At 37.7% G+C, this 20682-nt stretch overlaps 1 protein-coding gene across 3 annotated transcripts in view; it reads right to left on the minus strand.

The window, feature by feature from the left end:
* Nucleotides 1–6709: 6709 nt before the first annotated feature.
* The window catches only part of asic1b (acid-sensing (proton-gated) ion channel 1b), a 369979-nt gene continuing 356006 nt past the window's right edge, over nt 6710–20682 (minus strand). For all 3 annotated transcript variants that reach the window (XM_033966986.2, XM_033966984.2, XM_033966985.2), the window contains one exon: nt 6710–9616. In XM_033966986.2, coding sequence (XP_033822877.1) covers nt 9521–9616 — 96 coding nt within the window. In that variant the 3' untranslated portion in view covers nt 6710–9520. The remainder of the gene's footprint in view (nt 9617–20682) is intronic.

The following is a 20682-nucleotide window of genomic DNA, read 5'->3' on the forward strand; positions in this document are numbered from 1 at the left end:
GTTTTCAAACTTGGGTGCTCTTAAAGATAACTTGGGTAACTTTTCTGGTTGTCTCCATGGAGATGTTATTACTTTGCCTGGAATATCCACAGCAGGGTGATAAACCTTTTTATCCTTTTTATTTAATAATGTTTTTTTGTTTTTTTATTGCTCATAGAGTCCTCCAAAACGTACACTGTGAGAGAGGGACACCTCTTTTCAGATCTGACCTGTAACTTGTCTCCATGGAGATAGCTATGGTTATGAGCTTTGGCTAATGACAGAAAGGACAAGATCGTGGATACAAGCGGCTGACATGGGTTTCCTCCAGAGTGGTTGGGCGCACCCTTAGAGATAGAGTGAGGAGCTCGGTCACACAGGAAGAGCTCAGAGTAGAGTCACTGCTCCTCCATGTCGAGAGGAGCCAGCTGAGGTGGCTCGGGCATCTGTTCCGGATGCCCCCTGGACGTTTCCCTGGGGAGGTGTTCCGGGCATGTCCCACTAGGAAGAGGCCCTGGGGAAGACCAAGGACATGCTGGAGGGACTATGTCTCTCGGCTGGCCTGGGAACGCCTTGGGGTCCCACCGGAGGAACTTGAGGAGTGTCTGGGGTGAGGGAAGTCTGGGAGTCCCTTCTTAGACTGCTGCCCCCGCGACCCGGCTCCGGATAAGCGGAAGAAAATGGATGGATGGAAGTGATGTCATCAACATTCCTTGTTTTAAAGCAAACCAAAAAGTGTGTTCATGTTTGTACTTTTTTGGGTCTTGGTTTGAGCCCAGTTTAGTCCAGATGTAGACTTGGTTTTGTTTCTTGTTCTAGTCCAAGATTAGTGTAGAATTTTCTAATTTTTTCAATTTTGGAACATTGCAGTCACAAGCTAACTAGCATTAGCCAAAAGTTTTTCAGTTACACTCAGATTTTTTTTGATGAAGATCAAACATCTAATTGCATTCATCGCAGACTCCTGAAAATGTATTGTTTAAATTTATTGTGTATTTCTATGTCTTTTGAGTTTTCAAACCTCAGCACTTACCTGGCTGTGTTTACTCACTGAAATATATTAGTAACATCTCCACGAAGACAAGCAGGTGGCAGACCCTCCACCAGAAAACCTACAGAATGTGCCTTTAACAAACGTACATTAAAAGTGAAATTTGGCATAGTCATCTTTCTGATCTTTGTGAAAATTACACGTTGATGAAGAAAATCTTGTATTTCTTTTCCTGCAAGGACATGTCACTTATGTCCTTTCAACTCTGAGGAATTAAAAATCTTTAACAGTTAAGTTTATTCATTTATTTGTACAGCACAGTTTGTACACAAAGTAATCAATATAACGCAGTCAGCAAAAAATTATCAACTGAAGAAATAACAATATAACTCCTTTATTACCAAAACACCACTTTCACCTTACGCACTTGGGTCAGACAGCTTCATTTTGGACCATAATGGGGTTAAATATTCCTGTAATATAAACCAATCCTCCTGTTTTGCCTTAGGTCTTATCAGGGCATCCCGGTACCTTTGTCCCTCAAGAACTGCCACTCACACAAGCACAAAGACACCAGGAAATGAACGCCGCCATCTTGTATTCCGGGTTAATTTGTCTTCTTGGCAGCTACAATAGAAGATAATAAAAACATCAGGAAGAAAATGATGTTTACTAAGAAATCTTATATTGGATTGTCAAGATGGATCTGGATAGCTTGAGATGAATAGAGGGGATGTAATAGTGTTGGGTAATTCTGTTTTCTTATGTAGCGCAAATGCATAGTGTGTGTACTGTTTGTCCACTGAGCAGGCTGTGGGTGCGATTCTTCATTTGAACTTGAACTTGGTGCATATGACTAATTACTACTTGGTTTAGTGGGATAGTATCTGTGGTAAATATTTATCATAGTTTTACATCGGTTGCAGCGGCTTGTGGGAAAAAAAAGTTGAGAAGAAAAGTACGAAAATACAGGAAGTAGAGAGAACACGGAATACCTCTACCTATGTCATCAACACGGAAACGTTTATCCAAAATACTTGAACAATTTATGAACAAAGAATACATTTTTCTGACAGAGTAAACATTGATTTAACAAAATAAAGGTGCTGTTATCTTTTTTATTGGTGTAATCATAACTATTGTGTAATTTAGACAGGTTTTGGTCTTTGTTATATTAAGGTTGCTCGATAACAGAACTGGAATTATCTCTACATATAACACATCTGCTACACATGTCCAAACAGGAAGTAAAATCATACACTCAGGGACTAAAATCGGACTAAAACAGAAAAATTATCCAGGATTAGAATGGGACTCTGAAGTCTGCAAATAAATAAAAATCTAAAGTTAACTTTGTCCATAAAATTGTCAGTTCCAGTTTAATATCAAAGGGCCAGAGCAGGACAACACTAGCGATCTAGATAAAAGCGATATTGGCTTTGCAGGATATTTCCCATCCATCCTTTGTCATTCAGCAGCTCAGGGCATAATTACATTCCATGAAGACCCAGTGCCAAAATAAAATATGGTTTGCTGGAAGTGAGCAAATAGTTTAAGTAGAAAAGAAGCAGTGGCCCAACCTAAAATAGGCACGATGCTTGGACTTTAAAGGTCCTATATCACGCGGCTATCTCTATGTTAGAATGTTGTATTCTTATCAAAAACATACCTGGAGTTGTGTTTTGTTTCATTCAAATATGTTTACCACACAAACCCTGCATATTTAGGCTGAGTTCTTCTCTCATACACACTATACACTTTCACTAGAATAATTTTAATAATTTGTTAATGCTATTCTTTTGGCCTCCTTGAAACTTATTCACTCCTTTTTCCACCAGCAGATATTATAGACTTTCTGTGAACAAAATGTGAAAAGGAAATATTTTTAAAAGAAGGCAACAACTTATGGCTATTCTAGTGTATTGTGGAGTAAATCTGTTGAGTTGAGGCTAAAGCTGTTACCTTTAAAACTGCAACCAAATGACATCACAAGATGAAATGGAACATTTTGAGCTTTGGGGGTGCAGACAGCCTTGTAATGATCCAGGATGAATCAAACATGTGTGAATGAAACAAAACACAAGTCTGGGTATATTTTGAGGAGATGACAACATTTAACATGACTAAAGCTCACATTCATTAATTTAGTGTAATATAGGACATTTAATGCTCATTTAAACCAGTGTGGAAATACAGCAAGACTATAATGTTAAGAGCAGTGTTTTAAGCAGTTTGAAAAATTTACCAATTTTGTACAGTAGGCTACTTATGTTTGAAATGCTTTTTACCATCTAAAATAAGGATAAGGATAGTTAGTTGTTAGTTACATGTGAAAACAACAGAAAACAAACTTTTTAAAAGTATTACCACAACTTAGACAACGTCTAGGTTCTACCAAAAACTGCCTTTCAGCAAAAATGCTCATAGTTATTCAACAGGGCATTCTGAAGGGCAGTGTTTCACTCTGCCAAAATGTAAAACTAGTCAGAGCCAATGTACAGAGAGGTTTGGAGCCATGCACAAATACAATCATTTTCCTCTGGATATAAGCAGTGGTGGAAGGAATACTCAATTTTGTGACTTAAGTAAAAATACAGATAATGGAGAAAAAAATACTCAAGCTAAGGCAAGTATCACATGATTAAATCTACTTAAGTAAAAGTATTAAAGTAGTCATCTAAAAATGAGTAAAAAGTTAAAGTATTTCTTGCAGAGTTTGAGATCTAATAAAGCTTCAAATATAATGATTTTGATACAGATTTGTGTTGAATTTTTTTCATCAGAAACAATTGATTTTTTTTTTCTTTCTGGCTGTTTTTCTTTGTATATTTTTGTTTGCTCAGATTATGAACATGTTAAAAAATAAACCCTCAGCCTTTTCAGCAAGTCTCAAACAATAATAAAAAATACTTTTACTTTTCAGTCCTGTTCAAAAATATAGTAGATTATATAGTACAGATACCCGCTTTCAAATGTAGTGAAGTAAAAGTAAAAAGCATCCACTTTAAAATGCATTTGAGTAAATTATGGATACCGAAAAATTTTACTTAAGTACAGTACTTTGCTACTTTTACTTTGTTATATTCCACCACTGGATATAAGGAAACAAAGTAGTGCTTATAGCTTCAAAAAGCAACTCACAATGTTATAAATATGAATCAACATAAGTATGGAACTGTAATCAACATGTGAAAGGAACTCATTACTATTACACTATCTCTCCTCATTCTGCTTGACTTGTCAGCCGCCTTTGATACTGTGGACCACAATATTCTGCTCAATCGACCCCAGACTATAATCGGACTGTCAGATATCCCCCTTAGCTGGTTTCAGTCATATCTCTCTGGGAGAACAGAGTATGTGGCCTTAGGGCAGGCCAAATCACTCCCCCACACCGTCACCTGTGGAGTGACACAAGGGTCGGTTCTTGGCCCAACACTCTTTACAATTTACATGCTCCCACTCGGTCAGATCATCAGAAATATAAAGTTTAATTTCACTGTTACGCAGATGATACTCTAGCTTTACATGAAAATGGACACCACATCTCCCTCAGCCCCTCCATCTCCTCTACACGCTTGCCTGGAGGAGATAAAGGCATGGATGGTAAACAACTTTCTCCAGTTAAACAGCAGCAAAACTGAGTCCAATCTCATCGGAACTCCCCACCAGATCCAGTCAACCTCCATTTCAAGTATTCTTGTCTTTGACCACAACATTCCCCTGTTCTCCTCTGTCACAAACTTAGGAGTCAAATTTGACTCACATTGACTCACAAATTTGACTCAAATTTGACTCAGTTTGTCTCATGAACACTTTATAATATCTGCACTAAACTGGACACTTTATAACACCGGTCACTTTAATAAGCCACTTTGCACTGTTGTTCTGATGCTGCTGTTGTATATATTTTCTCCCTTTAAGTATTTCATTTGATTTTTTAAGCATATCTTTTTAACTTTGTGCATGCCCTTATTTGTAATTGTATTTATTCAGTGTGTTTATGTTGCACTTTTTCACCGAAGCAAGTTCCTAGTTTGTGAACTGTGTTCACAGACTATGGCAATAAAAGTCTTCTGATTCTGATTCTATTTATCACTTGAAAACCACATATGCCACCTTTCCAAAGTCTCCTTCCTTCACCTCAAAAACATCGCCAAACTCCGCCCCTCCCTCTCCCAGTCAGATGCTGAAAAGCTGATCCATGCCTTTGTCTCCTCTAGGCTTGACTATTGTAATGCCCTCCTCGTCGGGATCCCCGGCAGGAGCCTGCAGAAGCTCCAGCACATCCAGAATTGTGCTGCCAGGATCCTGACGAGGAGGCACAAATATGACCACATAACCCCTGTTCTCCACTCACTTCATTGGCTGCCTATCCAGTCTAGGATACACGACAAAATCTGTCTCCTCACCTACCAGTGCATCCATGGAACTGCCCCTGCCTATCTCACAGAGCTCCTCACCCCACATACGACCTCACGCAATCTTTGCTCATCCACCTCTCACTGCCTTCACCAGCCTAGGACCAGACTCTCCACTATGGGAGACAGGGCCTTTCAGGCTGCTGCCCCTCGATTGTGGAATGCCCTCCCAGAGTCTCTGAGGGCACCACAAAGTGTCGAGGCCTTTAAAAAAAGCCTTAAGACATTCTTGTTTAAAAAGTCTTATCAAGTTTTATGACTTTTTAACTTGTTTTTTACTGTTATTATTTATTTTAATGTCTGCAAATGTAAATTAAATTGTAATGTCTTTTTATAAGTTTATTACTTTCTGTGATTTATAATGTTTTTATATGTTTCTTCTGTGTCTGTAGCACTCTGAGATTTCTCTGAAATGTAAAGTGCAATATAAATAAAATGTATTTTATTATTATTATTATTATTATTATTATTATTATTATTATTATTATTATTATTATTATTATTACACTGAATTTCCTGAAACTGTATTTAACCTCAAAATATCTAGCAAACATTATGTATTTGTGTGCAAGTTTTTTATTTGAATGAATGTAAGTCATGCATATTTACTTAGAAAATGAATTATAGCTGAAATTTAAAATGACCCCCATCTGACTCAGTACACTTCAGATGCTCATGGGGATCTAAATAAATAATAATATTTTTTTTAAGATGTGACAATCAAGGTCATTAAAGCTACTGTAAGTTTATTAGATTTTTTTCTTACCAGTACGACACCCCCCTCACCTCACCTGGTGTTTGTACAGGCTCAAACTCACCTGTGCCCTCTGGTCTTCTTCTGTCAGGGTCGGAGCTAAGACACTATTAGACTGCAGCAACGTAGACGGCATCTAGTTTTGATATGTGAAAATGCAACAGGGGCGGGTCGGTCGGTTACACCTACACCAATGCTGTGTAGCTTGAACTCAGTATATTAAAAAAAACAACCAAAAAACGAAACATTCCCCACTGGACATCCTGTCTTTGCATCACGTCCGTAGGAGACTGGAGCCTATTCTGATACATGCTGTTCATTTCATGTGGGTTTCAAAATGAACATTTGCCTGTGTGCTGAATTACAAGCCTGACATAGGACTTTCTTACTATCTTCTACATAAATTGCTATGCTGTTACATCATAAAAGCATGTCTCTGTTATAACTTCTGTCAATTGTGCAATGGCTTGATACACACAGCGATACAATGGGTTCATTACGTTTTATAGACCACGAAGAAGCTATTTAAAAACACAATGAAGAAGAACGAAGCAGCCAAACAAGTTTCAAAATGATATTTACATTTTATTTATGCTCTGATATAACTAAATAGACCAGCCTTTGACCTGGAGATGGAGTCAGTCTATCAGGCATTATCAAATATGTTTTATACCAAAGAAAAACGCAACAGAAGGAAGTAAACAGTCTTCTCAACACGATATTAATTATATGGTAATATATCAATAAGAATAGTACATTTTCTTTTACGTCACCTTTACATAATGGCGGTATTGTGCTTTGATAAGACTTTAGCGACTAGAATAACACAGATACAGAAATGTAAGCCACACAATAGATTCAAGAACTTTCAACTTGCACCTTATCCTGGCGTTAAACTCAAACAAGATATAAGCTACTAATAGTTATGTTCTCAGTGACACTTGGGTTTATATGTATTCTGTCCATAATTTGTACTCAAAAAAACACTGTGAACTGTCTGACTGGCTTATATGTGAAATAGCAATGTGATCAATATGATCTCAAGTTTCTGATTTCTCATTTAGCTGAATTTTAGATGTAGATGGTCCAAATTTAATCCAAAATGTGTTAACTGAAATTAAAAGATCATTATCTATGGAGTTCAAAAGTGACAGGCCACCACTAGGTTCTGAAAGTACATTTCTCATTCATTTTGCCCATAGACTTTCTGAAAAAAAAAAAAAAAAAAGTTTGAAAGCTTGCTCAGGGGCGGGGCTAATCAGCTATGTGGTAACTAGTAACCATGCAGCTTATAACTAATAACCACAAGATCTATAACTAACCTAAGTTATTGAAATATTTCACCTAATTTTGAGTACTTGATTTTTCCGAATAAAATATATCTTGACCCAGTACAGGATATAGGATATCTTATAAGCGGCTCTTGAGGTCAGCTGCATGCTGTCTGCATCTTATTATAAAGCTTTTTATTGTCCGATAATCAAGACGTGCACATTAGCATGCTAAGAGTTGTTAGGTTTCCTTTCACAACAAAACTTTGCTCAAAACAGTTCTGTTTAGCTGTGCATATGACTGAAAAGTTTTTATTCTGCAGTCTTCTCTTTTAATGTTAATTTTATGATGATTATTTATGATTATTATTGTTTTGATTTGCTGTATTGTGATTTTAAAGTCTTTCTTATTCTGTAAAGCACTTTGAATTACTTTGTGTACGAACTGTGCTGTACAAATAAACTTGCCTTACCTTAAAATGAACTAGTTCTGTTTTCAACATTTTAGTGAAACTCTGATGTGCCTTTAAAACATGTTCTAAACATTAGTTAGCACATAGCTGGTTACCACTTGCAAAGCTTTTAAATTTCAAATAATGTCTGAAAAAAAAAAAAAAAGTCTATGGGCTTTGAAGTGGGCGAGACTCTTGAGTGTCATGTGACTGTATAGTCCATTGTTGAACTTGTCCAACTTAATATATTTGTCATAATCGTGTCTATTACACATTGTGTCACTGAACTGCATCATAATAAAATCTCTTGACCTGAATTGTTTTGGCTAATTTTAAATATGTAAGGCTACTACAACTACTAAAGCAGAACTCTGTCACTTTTTACCTTAAGTCATTTGTTGGGGAGTTTGTGTAATGGTGTTTTTGTGGGTTATTGAAATGATTCTGTGTACATGGGTAAGTACATGTAACGACCTAGTATCCCTGAAGTTTTCGGTCTTGTAAAAATTGTAGCCAGAAAACAAGCTAGTAATGGCTTTATTTGTCCATTTTTCTTATGGCAAGAGTGGTCAAAAATTAAAAAGACAAGTTACAGAGTTCTGCTTTCAAAATTGCACCTTTGAGAAACACAAAAAGTGCACAAACAGTTTAAGGCTGCTTTTTCAGTATTACCTTTCCAATTCTATACAAAGTTCCGATTGGCATGAATGACGAATGGATTAACCAATCAGATAAACACATTGTCCATCTTGCTAAGCTAACAACATGACAAAAAAATTCCAATCTTTACCACTTTTTCATGTAGTGTGAAAATGGCTTTTGTAAAATCCGGGTGAAGCTTTGAAAAAGATTGTAAAAGTAAAAACTACAAAATGATTTTAAAATTTGCTAAATGCAGGTCATTCATTCAGAGGTTGGCACATTCACGCTCAGTCCAAACATAATATGGGATGTCACTGATTTGACCTTTTCCTGTATACCATTGAGGCAAACTTGGTAATATGATAATCCTCTATAAAATAATAAAACAAAACCATAAAATCAAAATGGAATGGAAAAAACAACATGCACTTGGACAAATACAAGCATGCATTAGATGATACCTGATATTTTCACCATTGTATGTTGTTAAAAATGGTCTTGATGAAGCACTTCTACCACGTCACCACTAGAGAACTTCCCCGAAAAAAATAGTCCCACATTTTTAACTGCAACTGCGGACAAGGATACATTCTCACTGACTACACAGGAGTCCAGCTTTTGAATGGCGTACAGATGTTGCTACAGGTGAGTTAGCAAAATGGCCGAATGTTCCACGGTGTTCCGGAAACAACGATGTTTTTTACATAAAGGCATGATGGATCTGTACATTTTCAATATATTTTCGTTGGCAAAGTGTCTTTTAGAGAGTGTCCTTTGCGGCAGTGCTCCACAGTATACAATGCTGCAAACCTTACGGGAATAATTTTGTATTTTTTTTTTCTCATTTGGGCTCTTCCTCTTAAATTTGTTCAATATTTGTCCATTTCTCTGTGTAAAAAGTGTCTCATCAGTCAGTATTTCCACTCCATAGTAGATACAGTATAGTCTGGTATTGTTGACTTTGGTTGCATAACTCGCACTTGTAGATTTGAGCCGTTCTCGTGAGAGGTTCAACAAGTGAAGTCTTCAAAGTTAGCCTGCGCCGGGTGGTGAGGTAGCATGTTGCCCGGGTATGAAGATGGTGTGCGCATGTTCTCGCAAGGAGCCTAGGGAGGAGACAGAGAGGGAGAGAGAGACAAAACATCAGTCAAAAATAGTTACCCAACATGAGCAAAACTACTGGGAGATAGTTTCAATCTACACTACCAATCAGAAGTTTGGATACACTTTTTCCTCTTTACTTCCACAATTATTTACATTATAGATTCTCACCATAGACTGTATATATAAATGTACATAGCTAACCTGCTAGTCACTGCGTTCCAAATTGTAAGTGAGCATGGGCGTGCTTCTGGCTCCATCGACTCTGGCCCCAATTCACTTTACATTGGAAAATTGTCTCCCCTCTCTCTGTAACTGCTGCAGTGAGCCTCATCATTTTGGTCCTAAAATGTTCAAATTAACCTGCTCTACCTGGTGTTTTTATTTCGCTATTTTGTCCGTAGATAGGAACATTACTAAACGGACAAATAATCTGCTTTCTTTCCCAGAGGTCACTCCTGCTATTGTTAGCAACAGATTTGATTGACAGTGTTGCTAAGCGTCCACTCCTTGTTAAACCAGTGGGAAGGGGCGTTACCTTGTTCAACCTGGCTCTAGATTGGCTCTTTGGTTGCTATGATACTTGCCCCCAAATTCGCCTCTATAACTGCTCTAGCCTCGATGAGCTTCATCTGACTGGAGTGTGTCCAAACTTTTGACAGCTATAGATATAGGTAGGTATATAGATATATACAATAAGTAAGTATTAATATATATACTAAAACATTGCAACAAAAAACACATTCTTGTAATAACTTTTGTTTTCAAGTGTAGCCATGGAACTGTGGGGCATACGCGAAATGCACCCTGGACTTTGGGCCACTAATCCTACATTTTAAAAGGTGCACTATGCAACTTTTCTGATGGTAGGTCTACCATCCGTCTTTGCACAGTATCCACTGTATGGATATAAATCTATCTATTGCAATGGTGACAAGAAGGTAGGGTGAACAATTCAAATTACGGACAAGTTTAATGTAATGCAGTGAGACATTCCAGGCATAATATCTCCATAGAGACAGTCAGGTAGTAGATCTTCCACCAGAAAAGTTACATAGTCTAACAAATGCAAAAAAAAAAATAAAAATTGAAGTGAATAGTTTACCGAGAGCATGACCGTTAACTATGCTTTGAATAACACTTGAAATTGAACTTCCAACCTTCTGGTTAGTGAGCACACTTACTGCACCTTTATTACACCCACATCAATGCAAAGTTTTATCTGATATATGTAAATCTTGCATTAACCACATATAGATTAACATGACCACTGAGCAACAAGACAGATTCCCTTGATATTTGCCAGTTCAAAAACTCACAACAATCCATCTGTCCTGGCTCCCAATGGTGCGATAAGTCCACTTTTGGACCGTTGACTGAATCAATCACAGAGCAGCACTGTGGTTTAGGGAGAGGCCACAGGCGAAGCACCCAAACCAACCAGAACAAACAGAGTGATGCCGACATACTTGTGTACTATTTTGTTTGTGAAAAATGTTCAGAAGTGCTTTGTGCATTTGTGGGCAGGGATGGTGTTTGTGCTTTTCTCTCAAGTGGATTTAACAAACGTTTTTCGATTTTCCGACTTGTTCTGCTATTGTGACGCTTCCACCAATCAGCTTGGACCGACTGATTTCAGTGAGAGCCATCCCAGACTGATAATGGGTAGAACTCAATTCAGAATGCTACACATACAGTATCAGCGTGTTGGGAGCCAGGTTACATATAGATAACGCTACCTTTCATTTGACTGTCTATCACTACACGGAGCCAGGAGCTTTGTTTGTGTGAATGCTCTTTCTCCTTCAAAAGTCACTACTCGAGACCATAATTGTTTTTCTGGTTCGTAGTGTCTGGTGTGATGTATGCCCACTATAGTTCAGCAGGTTGACAGCACAGATGGCCGATTTCTCCTGACCATGAGTGAACAGGCTGCTCCTGTTGTTAGCGCCAACCGGGCTAGACTCTCTGCCAGCACTCATTAAAGAGAGCAACTGATATGGCCTCAAGCACACTGTTAGCATTGTGGCAAAATGCTATCATGTTACGTTTGATTGATATTTTAGTGTTTTTAAGGGCTTAAACTACTCCGAACTTCTACTATTCTGTCTATCGGGGTGGTCATGGATTGTGATACACTGGATTGTCCTGCCTGTCACGATCTGTTACATTTCTATGACAGAAATGAGCGATATGGGAGAAGTGTCTTGCCCAAGAACAGCAAGGTTTGAACTCGCTATCGTCTGTTGAAGCTGTTGAAGATATCGCCCCGTCCCGCCTGCATCGCTGGTTTGGCAGGTGGTAGGTATTTCTCAAGGCAGCTGATTTGTCTCTTATTAATGTTCCTATCTTGAGTTATGGACATAATGGTGAAATAAAAATATTGGGATCATGTAGAGCGGGTCAATGCGAACATTTTAAGACCAAAATGACGAGCCTCACGGCAGTTTTTATGGAGAGAGGGGCGAGTTTTCTAATGTAAAGTGAATTGGAGCCAGAGTCGATGGAGCCAGAAGCCTGTGATCACTTTCTATTAGGAACGCGACGGCTAGCAGGTTAGCTATGTCCATTTATATATATATCTATGAGTTGGAGGTCAAATTCTTACTTGCGTCTTATACTGTTGAAGTATTGCTTTAAAAATGGCAAAGGGACAGTTCTATTTAAGTCATATGTTTGTTTCTACAATGAAAAAATCTGCTGGCTGATTCGCACAAAACTATATACAGTGTTGGGAAGTATCAAAAATACGTATTCTGAGGACTAATTTTCAGTAAGAGTTCAACCAAAATAAAGCTTAATGTAATTATATGTCACGTTAATACACATGCAACTCAGAGTAAAAGTATTCCAGGCATTCAGAATACAACACTCTGATTGGACCATGTAAGGGAATATGTTACAAAATACATTTTAATTCAGGTATTCAGTATTTTGTAACTAAATACATTTTCAAAGTTATATAAGAATAAAATTTGCCAGTATTTTTATAACTGTCCTCACTGTTTGACACATCCCAGCATGTTGAAACATATATAACAGGGCTATTATAAAACGTCCTTTGTATGGAAGGTTCCACAGTATGGTATTAAACGTATCTATCCACATGGAGATGAGCAGACCAAGTAAGAAGTCAGATCTGTGGAGGGGCAATCCCGCTTACACTAAACATGTTTTTCAAGGTATTTTTGAGCAATACCTTTTACTTACAAAAACCCCCCCCAAAAAAACAAAGACATTTTTAATACCATGCTGTGGAACATTTCAGACACACCTCAAAAATGATAAGCAAGTAGCTAGAAAAGTGGATCTTTAACTAAAATAATGACTGTATGAATTCATATGAACTCACTTATGAATTGTGAGATTATCATTCCATGTAACATGATAAATCATATTTTGAACTCCTGTTTACGTGTGCTCCAACGTGGCATGAGTTTGGCATATGTACCCTGAACTTGCACATAAGGTGATACTTTGACAGATCGGCTAAAAATACTTGTTTTTGTACACCTTGTCTGCATTGAACCCAGATAACATTCCGCGTGCTGTATATTTCTAGTTAATCATTAAGGAAATTATGACGTGTGTTAACTAGTATATAAGGAGCCACAGTAGAGATGTAAAAACAGGAGACAGTTGATGTTACATTCGATTAATGTCTGCATCTGCTGAATAAAGAGACCGAATTGTGAAACGGCCCGGCCTTCTCGACTCCTGCTTCCGGTTCGCCTCCAGGAGAAACTGACAGAATCCAGTCAAGCTTAGGTTTAATTTGAACAGCTAAATATTGAGTTAACCAGCCCTTGTGTTGATTTAATAGATTTCCGTGCCATGACCAGTCGATATCCCATAATATTCAAATCCCTATTGAATCATTCAGAGAAAAAGACAATGAGGTGAGATAATAAAGGAGGATGGGGGAATAAAGATTATGGCACCACAAGAACTACACATTCAAATCTGAAATTAGGGGGAATTATGTAACATTTCGGGTGGAGGATAGGTCATCTGCTTCTCTCCATGGAGATGTTATAGCTGTTTCTTTCATCATGGAAACAAGCAGATGGTGCCTCCAGGCCAAGTTACAGGTTAGATCTGTGGAGAGGTGACCCGGCATAAATGCAAGAAAGACAAGTTTAAAGTGCATAGTTGGTGGGATAGTACCAGTTGTAAATATGTATTATAGTTTTACATCAGTTAAGTGGAAGTTTGTGAGACCAGGGCACTCTAGAGCCGTGTCCCAATTCGACGGTTGCACACTTCGTACTGTACTGTTTGAAGTACTCGGTTGACGAAGGGTACTCCACCGTATAGCTGTCGTATCGCCGAAACCGCTGTCTGTGTGCTTACGTTAGGTCGCTTACGTTACGTCACTTACTGAAATACTTACAATTTTATTTTTAATACTTTATTATTTCAATGAATAAGAGTCAAGGTATCGTCATTGCAGGCATTTATTTCTGTTTCTGATTGAATGAAGTAAGGCATCATCTTTCCCTTTGAATATCAATAGGCATATATAACGTTATAGGTGATTTCTTCTCATTTGTATTACATAACCATGGAAACGCAGGACACCTTTGCAGGCCGCATTAGTTGAGTGCATTGAAATGGGACAGGCCTTGTTGCACCGGAAGTTATGTAAGTGCTCCTCAAATACAACCGACGAAGTGTGCAACCGTTGAATTGGGAGACGGCCTATGCTTGTGTAGCAGTATGGCAGTCACGCGTGCTTCATCTACTTCCAGAGCAGGCGGAGCTGTTCAGCAACATCAAGATGAAGAATTCAATGAATTTAGTGATTTGGATTGAGATTGAGAGTAAACTTGTTAGCTTATTTTTATGCTTTAGTTATCTGATTAACTGTTAATATCTTACGTTAACATATCAGGCACTTAATCAGTTCTCTGTCTATGCTTCATGTAGCTGAATAAATATGTGTTATGAAACAGTTTATTATAGATGTTACAGTTCACTTGTTTGACCCATAGATGGCGAAAATGGACTTGTTTTCTTTTATATAGTTCATATTTAATTTCCCCTTATTTCTTTCCCCTTCATTTATAAGACCATAAAGTAGATAATTTTTCATTTGGAACAATAGTGTAAATGTTTAGTTTATCATAAGTCTAGTTTAAGGTCATGAAAGCTACTTCCTGTTTTCCGGTTCAGCCTTTAATGCTAATGGAAAGTCTTACCCGACCGGTTTGTTTACTAACAGGCCAAAGTGGTGTGTATATTTTCCATGCGTTCATATGCAGTTTTGTGTGTATATGTAATATGTTATATTATGCTTATGCTTACGTTATATCTTATGTGTAGTTCTATGGTGTGAACTGTGATGAAGAAATAAGACCACAGTAATCAGTGAAAAGAACTCTTGTGTCTCTCGTGTTTGTGGCAGCATATGTTAGCGTAGTTATCTGATTAACTGTTAATATCTTATGTTAACATATCAGACACGCATTCAGTTTGTTTTCTATATGTTACGTTAGCGTGCTGTACTGTTATTCAGCCTGTTCTTCTCTATTTTACTCTTATTATGACTTGCCTTTAAAATGTCTGTTCTAAGGTCTCAGATTTTGTAAAATACATTTCCCCAAAAATGCGACTTACAGTCCAATGCAATTATATATATAGGTGATGTCATCTATTTGTCAAAAACATTTGTCAATTAGATTTTGGTTTTGGCCCTTGTTTACATTACGGTTGCTCTATGTGCATCTTTCCCAGAGGGTAGTGAGTCTAAATATGTCCCTATAGAATGCATTATTTTAAGGCCTTCAAACAACAAAACTCCAGCAGCTACAAAGATGAAATGAGGATTAAAATGAGGTAAAAAAAAAACATTTATTCACCTTCCGTCAAACAGTTTTGTTCCGCATGTGAACATGTTTATTGGCAAAAACATAATAAAAGGACAAAACATTCATGGTTAAGTGTTAAGAGCCTCCAAAGAAGAAAATATCCATTTATATCAACAAAAGAGCCTTTTAATCCAGTGTGTCCTCTGCGTCCTGTGTGTCCGGTACGGTGAGAATTTCCAGCCTTTCATTTAATTCCATCAGGTCCATAGACTTTAGATTCTGCTCCAGGATTCCCACACATATTTTATCTAACAGACAAAATCCTGCAAATGGAGCAGAATGGCGGTCTGTGCTCTTTAACTTTGGTCGAGCGCTGGAGAGGACTCCATAGCCACTCGGACACCACGATGAAGAGCCCTGTGCATCTGTGTTCCCTGATGCTAATGTCCCCGCCTGGTACCACAGTTCCTTGGGATATATTCTGGGCTGTCAACCATTCACAAATAAATATAATACGCGCAGGTGTAGCTCCAGGTGCATTATCTCTCCACCATTGTATGTTGTTAACAGTGAACCGGGTCAGCGTGGTTAGTGCTCCCTAAGCCCCCTGCAATAGACTGACCCGTCTCTCTCCCGAGGAAAACATGAGGTAATAATAGACTTGTGCTTTTAAATTCACTTTTGATTCTCAACGGTTTTCTTATTTTTTGTTTTTTTCCATTTATAAACAAAAATAAACAATTTGTACAGTTACAGTCTTTTTCTCTCACACCACAACTGTTTAAAATATACAGGCTAAATATTTAAAAATATACAACTTAAATCTGATTTGAGGATAAAATTAGAGTGTGATTATGTGATTATTATCTGCAGCAGGAAACTCGTGCCTGCTCTCTGAAAGAAGAAAACAGCAGCATGAATGCTGTAGTGATCAAAGCGTGTACTGCATATTCATATGGTGCCATTTGTGCGTCAAAGACGCTCTTAATGCGTAAATGCCAGCAAATTTTCAAGCGTCCATCACGAGACGTTGGCACGATTTGATGTCTTGCATATGTACACGGTATTAAGGATAAATGGTAGTTGCATTTTTATCGTGAATGTGAACAACTACAAAAATGTAACCTATACCCTTACCATATATTCAAATATACTTCAAATATATTTATTTTGTACTTAGTAGTATATAAACTAGTTTTAGCTGTGCTTGTCCTATATTCCTTTAAGTCATTCATGCATTTTGATACATTCTGGTGCCTTGTTTTTGTCATTATAAGTTCTGTCATTTGATGTGAGCAGTAATCCCCATCTATCACGTAGATGAAAAAATAAACCGGAATTAGTTTAGTGTTTGTACTAGCTTTAGCCTTGTCTCACAGCCACAAACCCATCCATCCACTTTCATTCGCTTACCCAGGGCTGGGTTGTGGGGCAGCAGTTTATCCACGACCCATACCTGTTGCTTTGCTTGTGTCCACATGTGTACTTGTTGTTTTTTGCTCCAATTTTTTTTGCATGGCAGGCACTGTATATTTTTGCCTGTTGTGATTTCTTTTCCCCCTGTTTTGTCCCCTCCTGTGAGTACTGTATTTTTGATATTTGGTTGTTTGATTATTGGACAATTTTCACACTCATCATCAGAACTTTGAGAGACCCGAAGGCACAGGGACGCGACACGTGGCGGTTGAGCTGTGGGGCAAGAAGCAAGCCCACACGATATTTCACATTTCAATTAGCACAAGGGCCAAGGGACATAGACAGTGTATAAAAGTGGGTTGAGGGAGTTTGACATCACCCATAGCATTCCATTGCAACCAAATGAAGCCAACCCAGGCTGGTGATTAAAGCGGCCAATCTTCAACCAAATTCCATACTTGGAAATCCACGTGTGCAACCAAAGAGCCAATCAGGAGTGAGGTTGTTGATACTCACCCCTCCCTGTCTCACCGCTGGTTTGGCAGAGGGTGGGCATTTAGCAAAAGGGCGTAATAGCTTTCAAACAGACTTGTTGCTAACGCTACCTGGAACTGACCTCGGGAAATGAAGGCACCTGATTGGTCTGTTATTAATGTTCAGATCTTGATTAACAGACAAAGTAGCAAAGTAAAAACACCAGGATCAAGCAGAGTGGGTTAAAAATAACATTTTAAGGTCAGAATGACAAGACTCAGCAGCAGTAACAGAGAGGGCGAGGATTTTGCCATAACCAAAATCGTTCGAACAACAGGTGTGAACGATGAGCGGGCATTTAGCACGATGGAAGCACAGAGCGACCAGGGCAAGTGGTGAAGGCAGCGTCCAACATGTTTTAAATCTAGACGCGGTATAATTAGATTCAATCATGTGCACCAGCTGAACTGCTACATGTCAAATAAAAAATACCATCTCCATCTGAAAGTTTAATAACCTGCCTGAGTGGCCTCTTTAGTCTAATCGCAACAGTCTTTTTATTACTTTACTTTACTTTGAATATCACGTACAGGTACCAGGTATGAACAGTTTAGTGAAATGTGTTGTCTAATCTGTCACTTTAATGCCATATTAAGGAACATTTCAGTAAAAGCAATAACATCACCGTGGGACAATCAGTTAAAAATTACATAATGCACCTTTAAACATAAAAGTGACTTGCAGGAATGACATCTAAAAATATGAAAATTATATCTTAAGTGATGAAAAATCTGCCTTGTGGCTTAGATCTGAGACTGCTTGGACAACCAGAAAACATCGTGCACCTTTAAGAGGAGACACTACAAAGGCAAAGTCATTATTTTTTTAATTACTAGTTTTTTGGTCAGTTTGGTCTCGCAACATGTACGCTTTTTTTTTTTTTTTTTTTGTAGAAACAAGTCTCTATGGCCTAGCCCCAAAGTACATCTCCCACATGTTAGTGCCATGAACCATCTCGATCTCTGAGGACTTCAGGAACCGGCCTCAGTGCCCAGAGTCAGGACTAAACATGAGGAATCAGAGTTTCAGTTTTATGCAGCTAAAACATGGAACAATCTTCCTGAAGATGTGAGACAGGCCTCTACTTTGACAATGTTTAAATCCAGGCTCAAAACTGTTCTGTTTAGTTGCATATGACTGACAGGTTTTTTATTCTGCACTCTTCTGTTTTAATGTTATTTTTATGATGATTATTTGTGATTATTTATGTTTTGATTTGTATGATTCGAATGTCTTTCTTATACTGTAAAGCACTTTGAATTACTTTGTGTACAAACTGTGCTATACAAATAAACTTGCCTTGCCTAGAAACAACAAAATGGTCAAATCTGCACTTGTTTAATTTGATCAACTTGCTTCCATAGAGTTATATGGGCCATTGTAACTTCAAAGGCCATTTAAAAAAAAAAAAATGCATTTTCCTCCCATAGAGACATAAGGATCCCTCATATGCCAAACTTCCCAGTTGACAGATCGTTTAGTAGCATTTGTTGATATTTAATTCCAAGTCAGATTTACTGACACTTTTACAAAAAAAATTGTCGAAATTAAAATCAAGACTTGGTTTTCTCTAATATACTAAAGAAAATATCCAAAATTCCCTCTGTACATTTTTTCTGTATCTAATGTAATGTATCTAACAAAATGAAGCAAGCAAATTAAACCTGCCTCTTCTCATATTTCTGGTTTGAATGTCCCAAATATGGTCAGTTTTGGCAATTTTCTGGCTAATTTATATATAAAAAACATAACATGATCAAAAACTTGTAATACATTTTCTTAGATTTGTATAAGTAAAGTACAGAAGAAGTTAGTAAAATTCTATTCTGTCAACTGAGCAAAACCTTTTAGAGTGAAGACGTTTCGCTGCTCATCAAAGTCTCTTCTTCAGTTTTGGTCAGATTGCTGGTGGACACTGCCTTATATCTGTCTGAAAGGAGGAGCTAACTACACTGAAACTAACACACCTGTTTGTTTATAGTTCTGTTTGTTAGCTCGGTTGAACTCCACTAAGGGTGAATTGTGCCTGAGTAATATTTTGCATAATCGTTCAGGCCCCTAATAACTGCTCTCACACCTCTTAACACACTGGCTAATCCTGTTGTTTTCTTTGTTTAGATTTAGGTCTGAGGACGGAGTTGTAAATAGGAGATAAATTATGTAAAAAAAAAAAAAAAAAAAAAGTATTGTCTTTCTTAAGAAAATTGCCTCAAATTCACTCTAAAACTTTTGTCCTGTTGACAGAATTGCATTTTTCTTTTACTATGGATCATACCTGGATGACTGAGGAATTAGACAAACTACAGAAGACGTTTCAAATTGGTCTCTCTAAATTTATCATTCTTTCCCATTCACCTGCAGTGTCTCGCCATAAAACATAAAAGTGCCACACAGAAATTGAAATCTAAAAAATATGAAAATGATATCTCGTGATGAAAAATCTGCCTCGTAGGTTTGATCTGATGAGGAGCCCATCTCTTTGCTTCCGTGCGCCAGAGAAGTGATGTGGTCAATGAGGGCACGCCGGGCTCATTTACACTCAGATAAGTGCACTGTCAGTGGGATGGCTTTGATTAAACATGGGCCTCTCTGCTCCATGGCCAGTCCCTCTCCATTTTCTCCTCCCAATCACTTTCTCTCAACTCTCACGTTCCCTGAGCCCTTGGAGCGGCTTCTGAGCGATCCTCCCATTTCTCTTTATCTTACTCTACCTCCTCACCTTCAATCGATCAACCAGATGAGAAATTCTGAGCCCTTATTTACATTTTAGGGTCAAAAAGTAGCATTTCCCTGTATAGTTATGTTAATGTGGTGTTATCAGTCTTTCAGTTAAGGGGTTGTAGGTTTGACTAACTAACAATGTCATATAATTCGTTAATATGGGTTTTCTTTAGGCAAATATTCAAAAACATGACTGTTCCTTTCCATAATACAGCCATCTGATTATTTCCAAAGTACATCTTGTTTCCTGGTCCCATGTCTAGACAAAACTGACTTTAAAAATAACAATACAAGTCATATTACTCATGACACCATTGGCTACTGCAACCTCAGAATAAAACTTGAAAATTATCAAGATTTTTAAAGAAATGTATAGATAAAGTACTTAATACTGACCTTCCTTACACTTTTGAATTGTTCTATTTGGGCAAACTTGGGGCTAATTTGAAAAAGAACTTGAATATTAAATTGTTTAGGATCCTGTTGCTAGCGGGGAAAAAAGGTATTACAAGGAAATGGTTAAGGGCAGAGCCACCAAAAATGGAAAACTGGGTTGATGTGATGCATGATATTTACGTTATGGAGAAATT

Source organism: Periophthalmus magnuspinnatus, chromosome 5, assembly GCF_009829125.3.
Source record: "Periophthalmus magnuspinnatus isolate fPerMag1 chromosome 5, fPerMag1.2.pri, whole genome shotgun sequence".
In the NCBI taxonomy this organism is placed as follows: domain Eukaryota; kingdom Metazoa; phylum Chordata; class Actinopteri; order Gobiiformes; family Gobiidae; genus Periophthalmus; species Periophthalmus magnuspinnatus.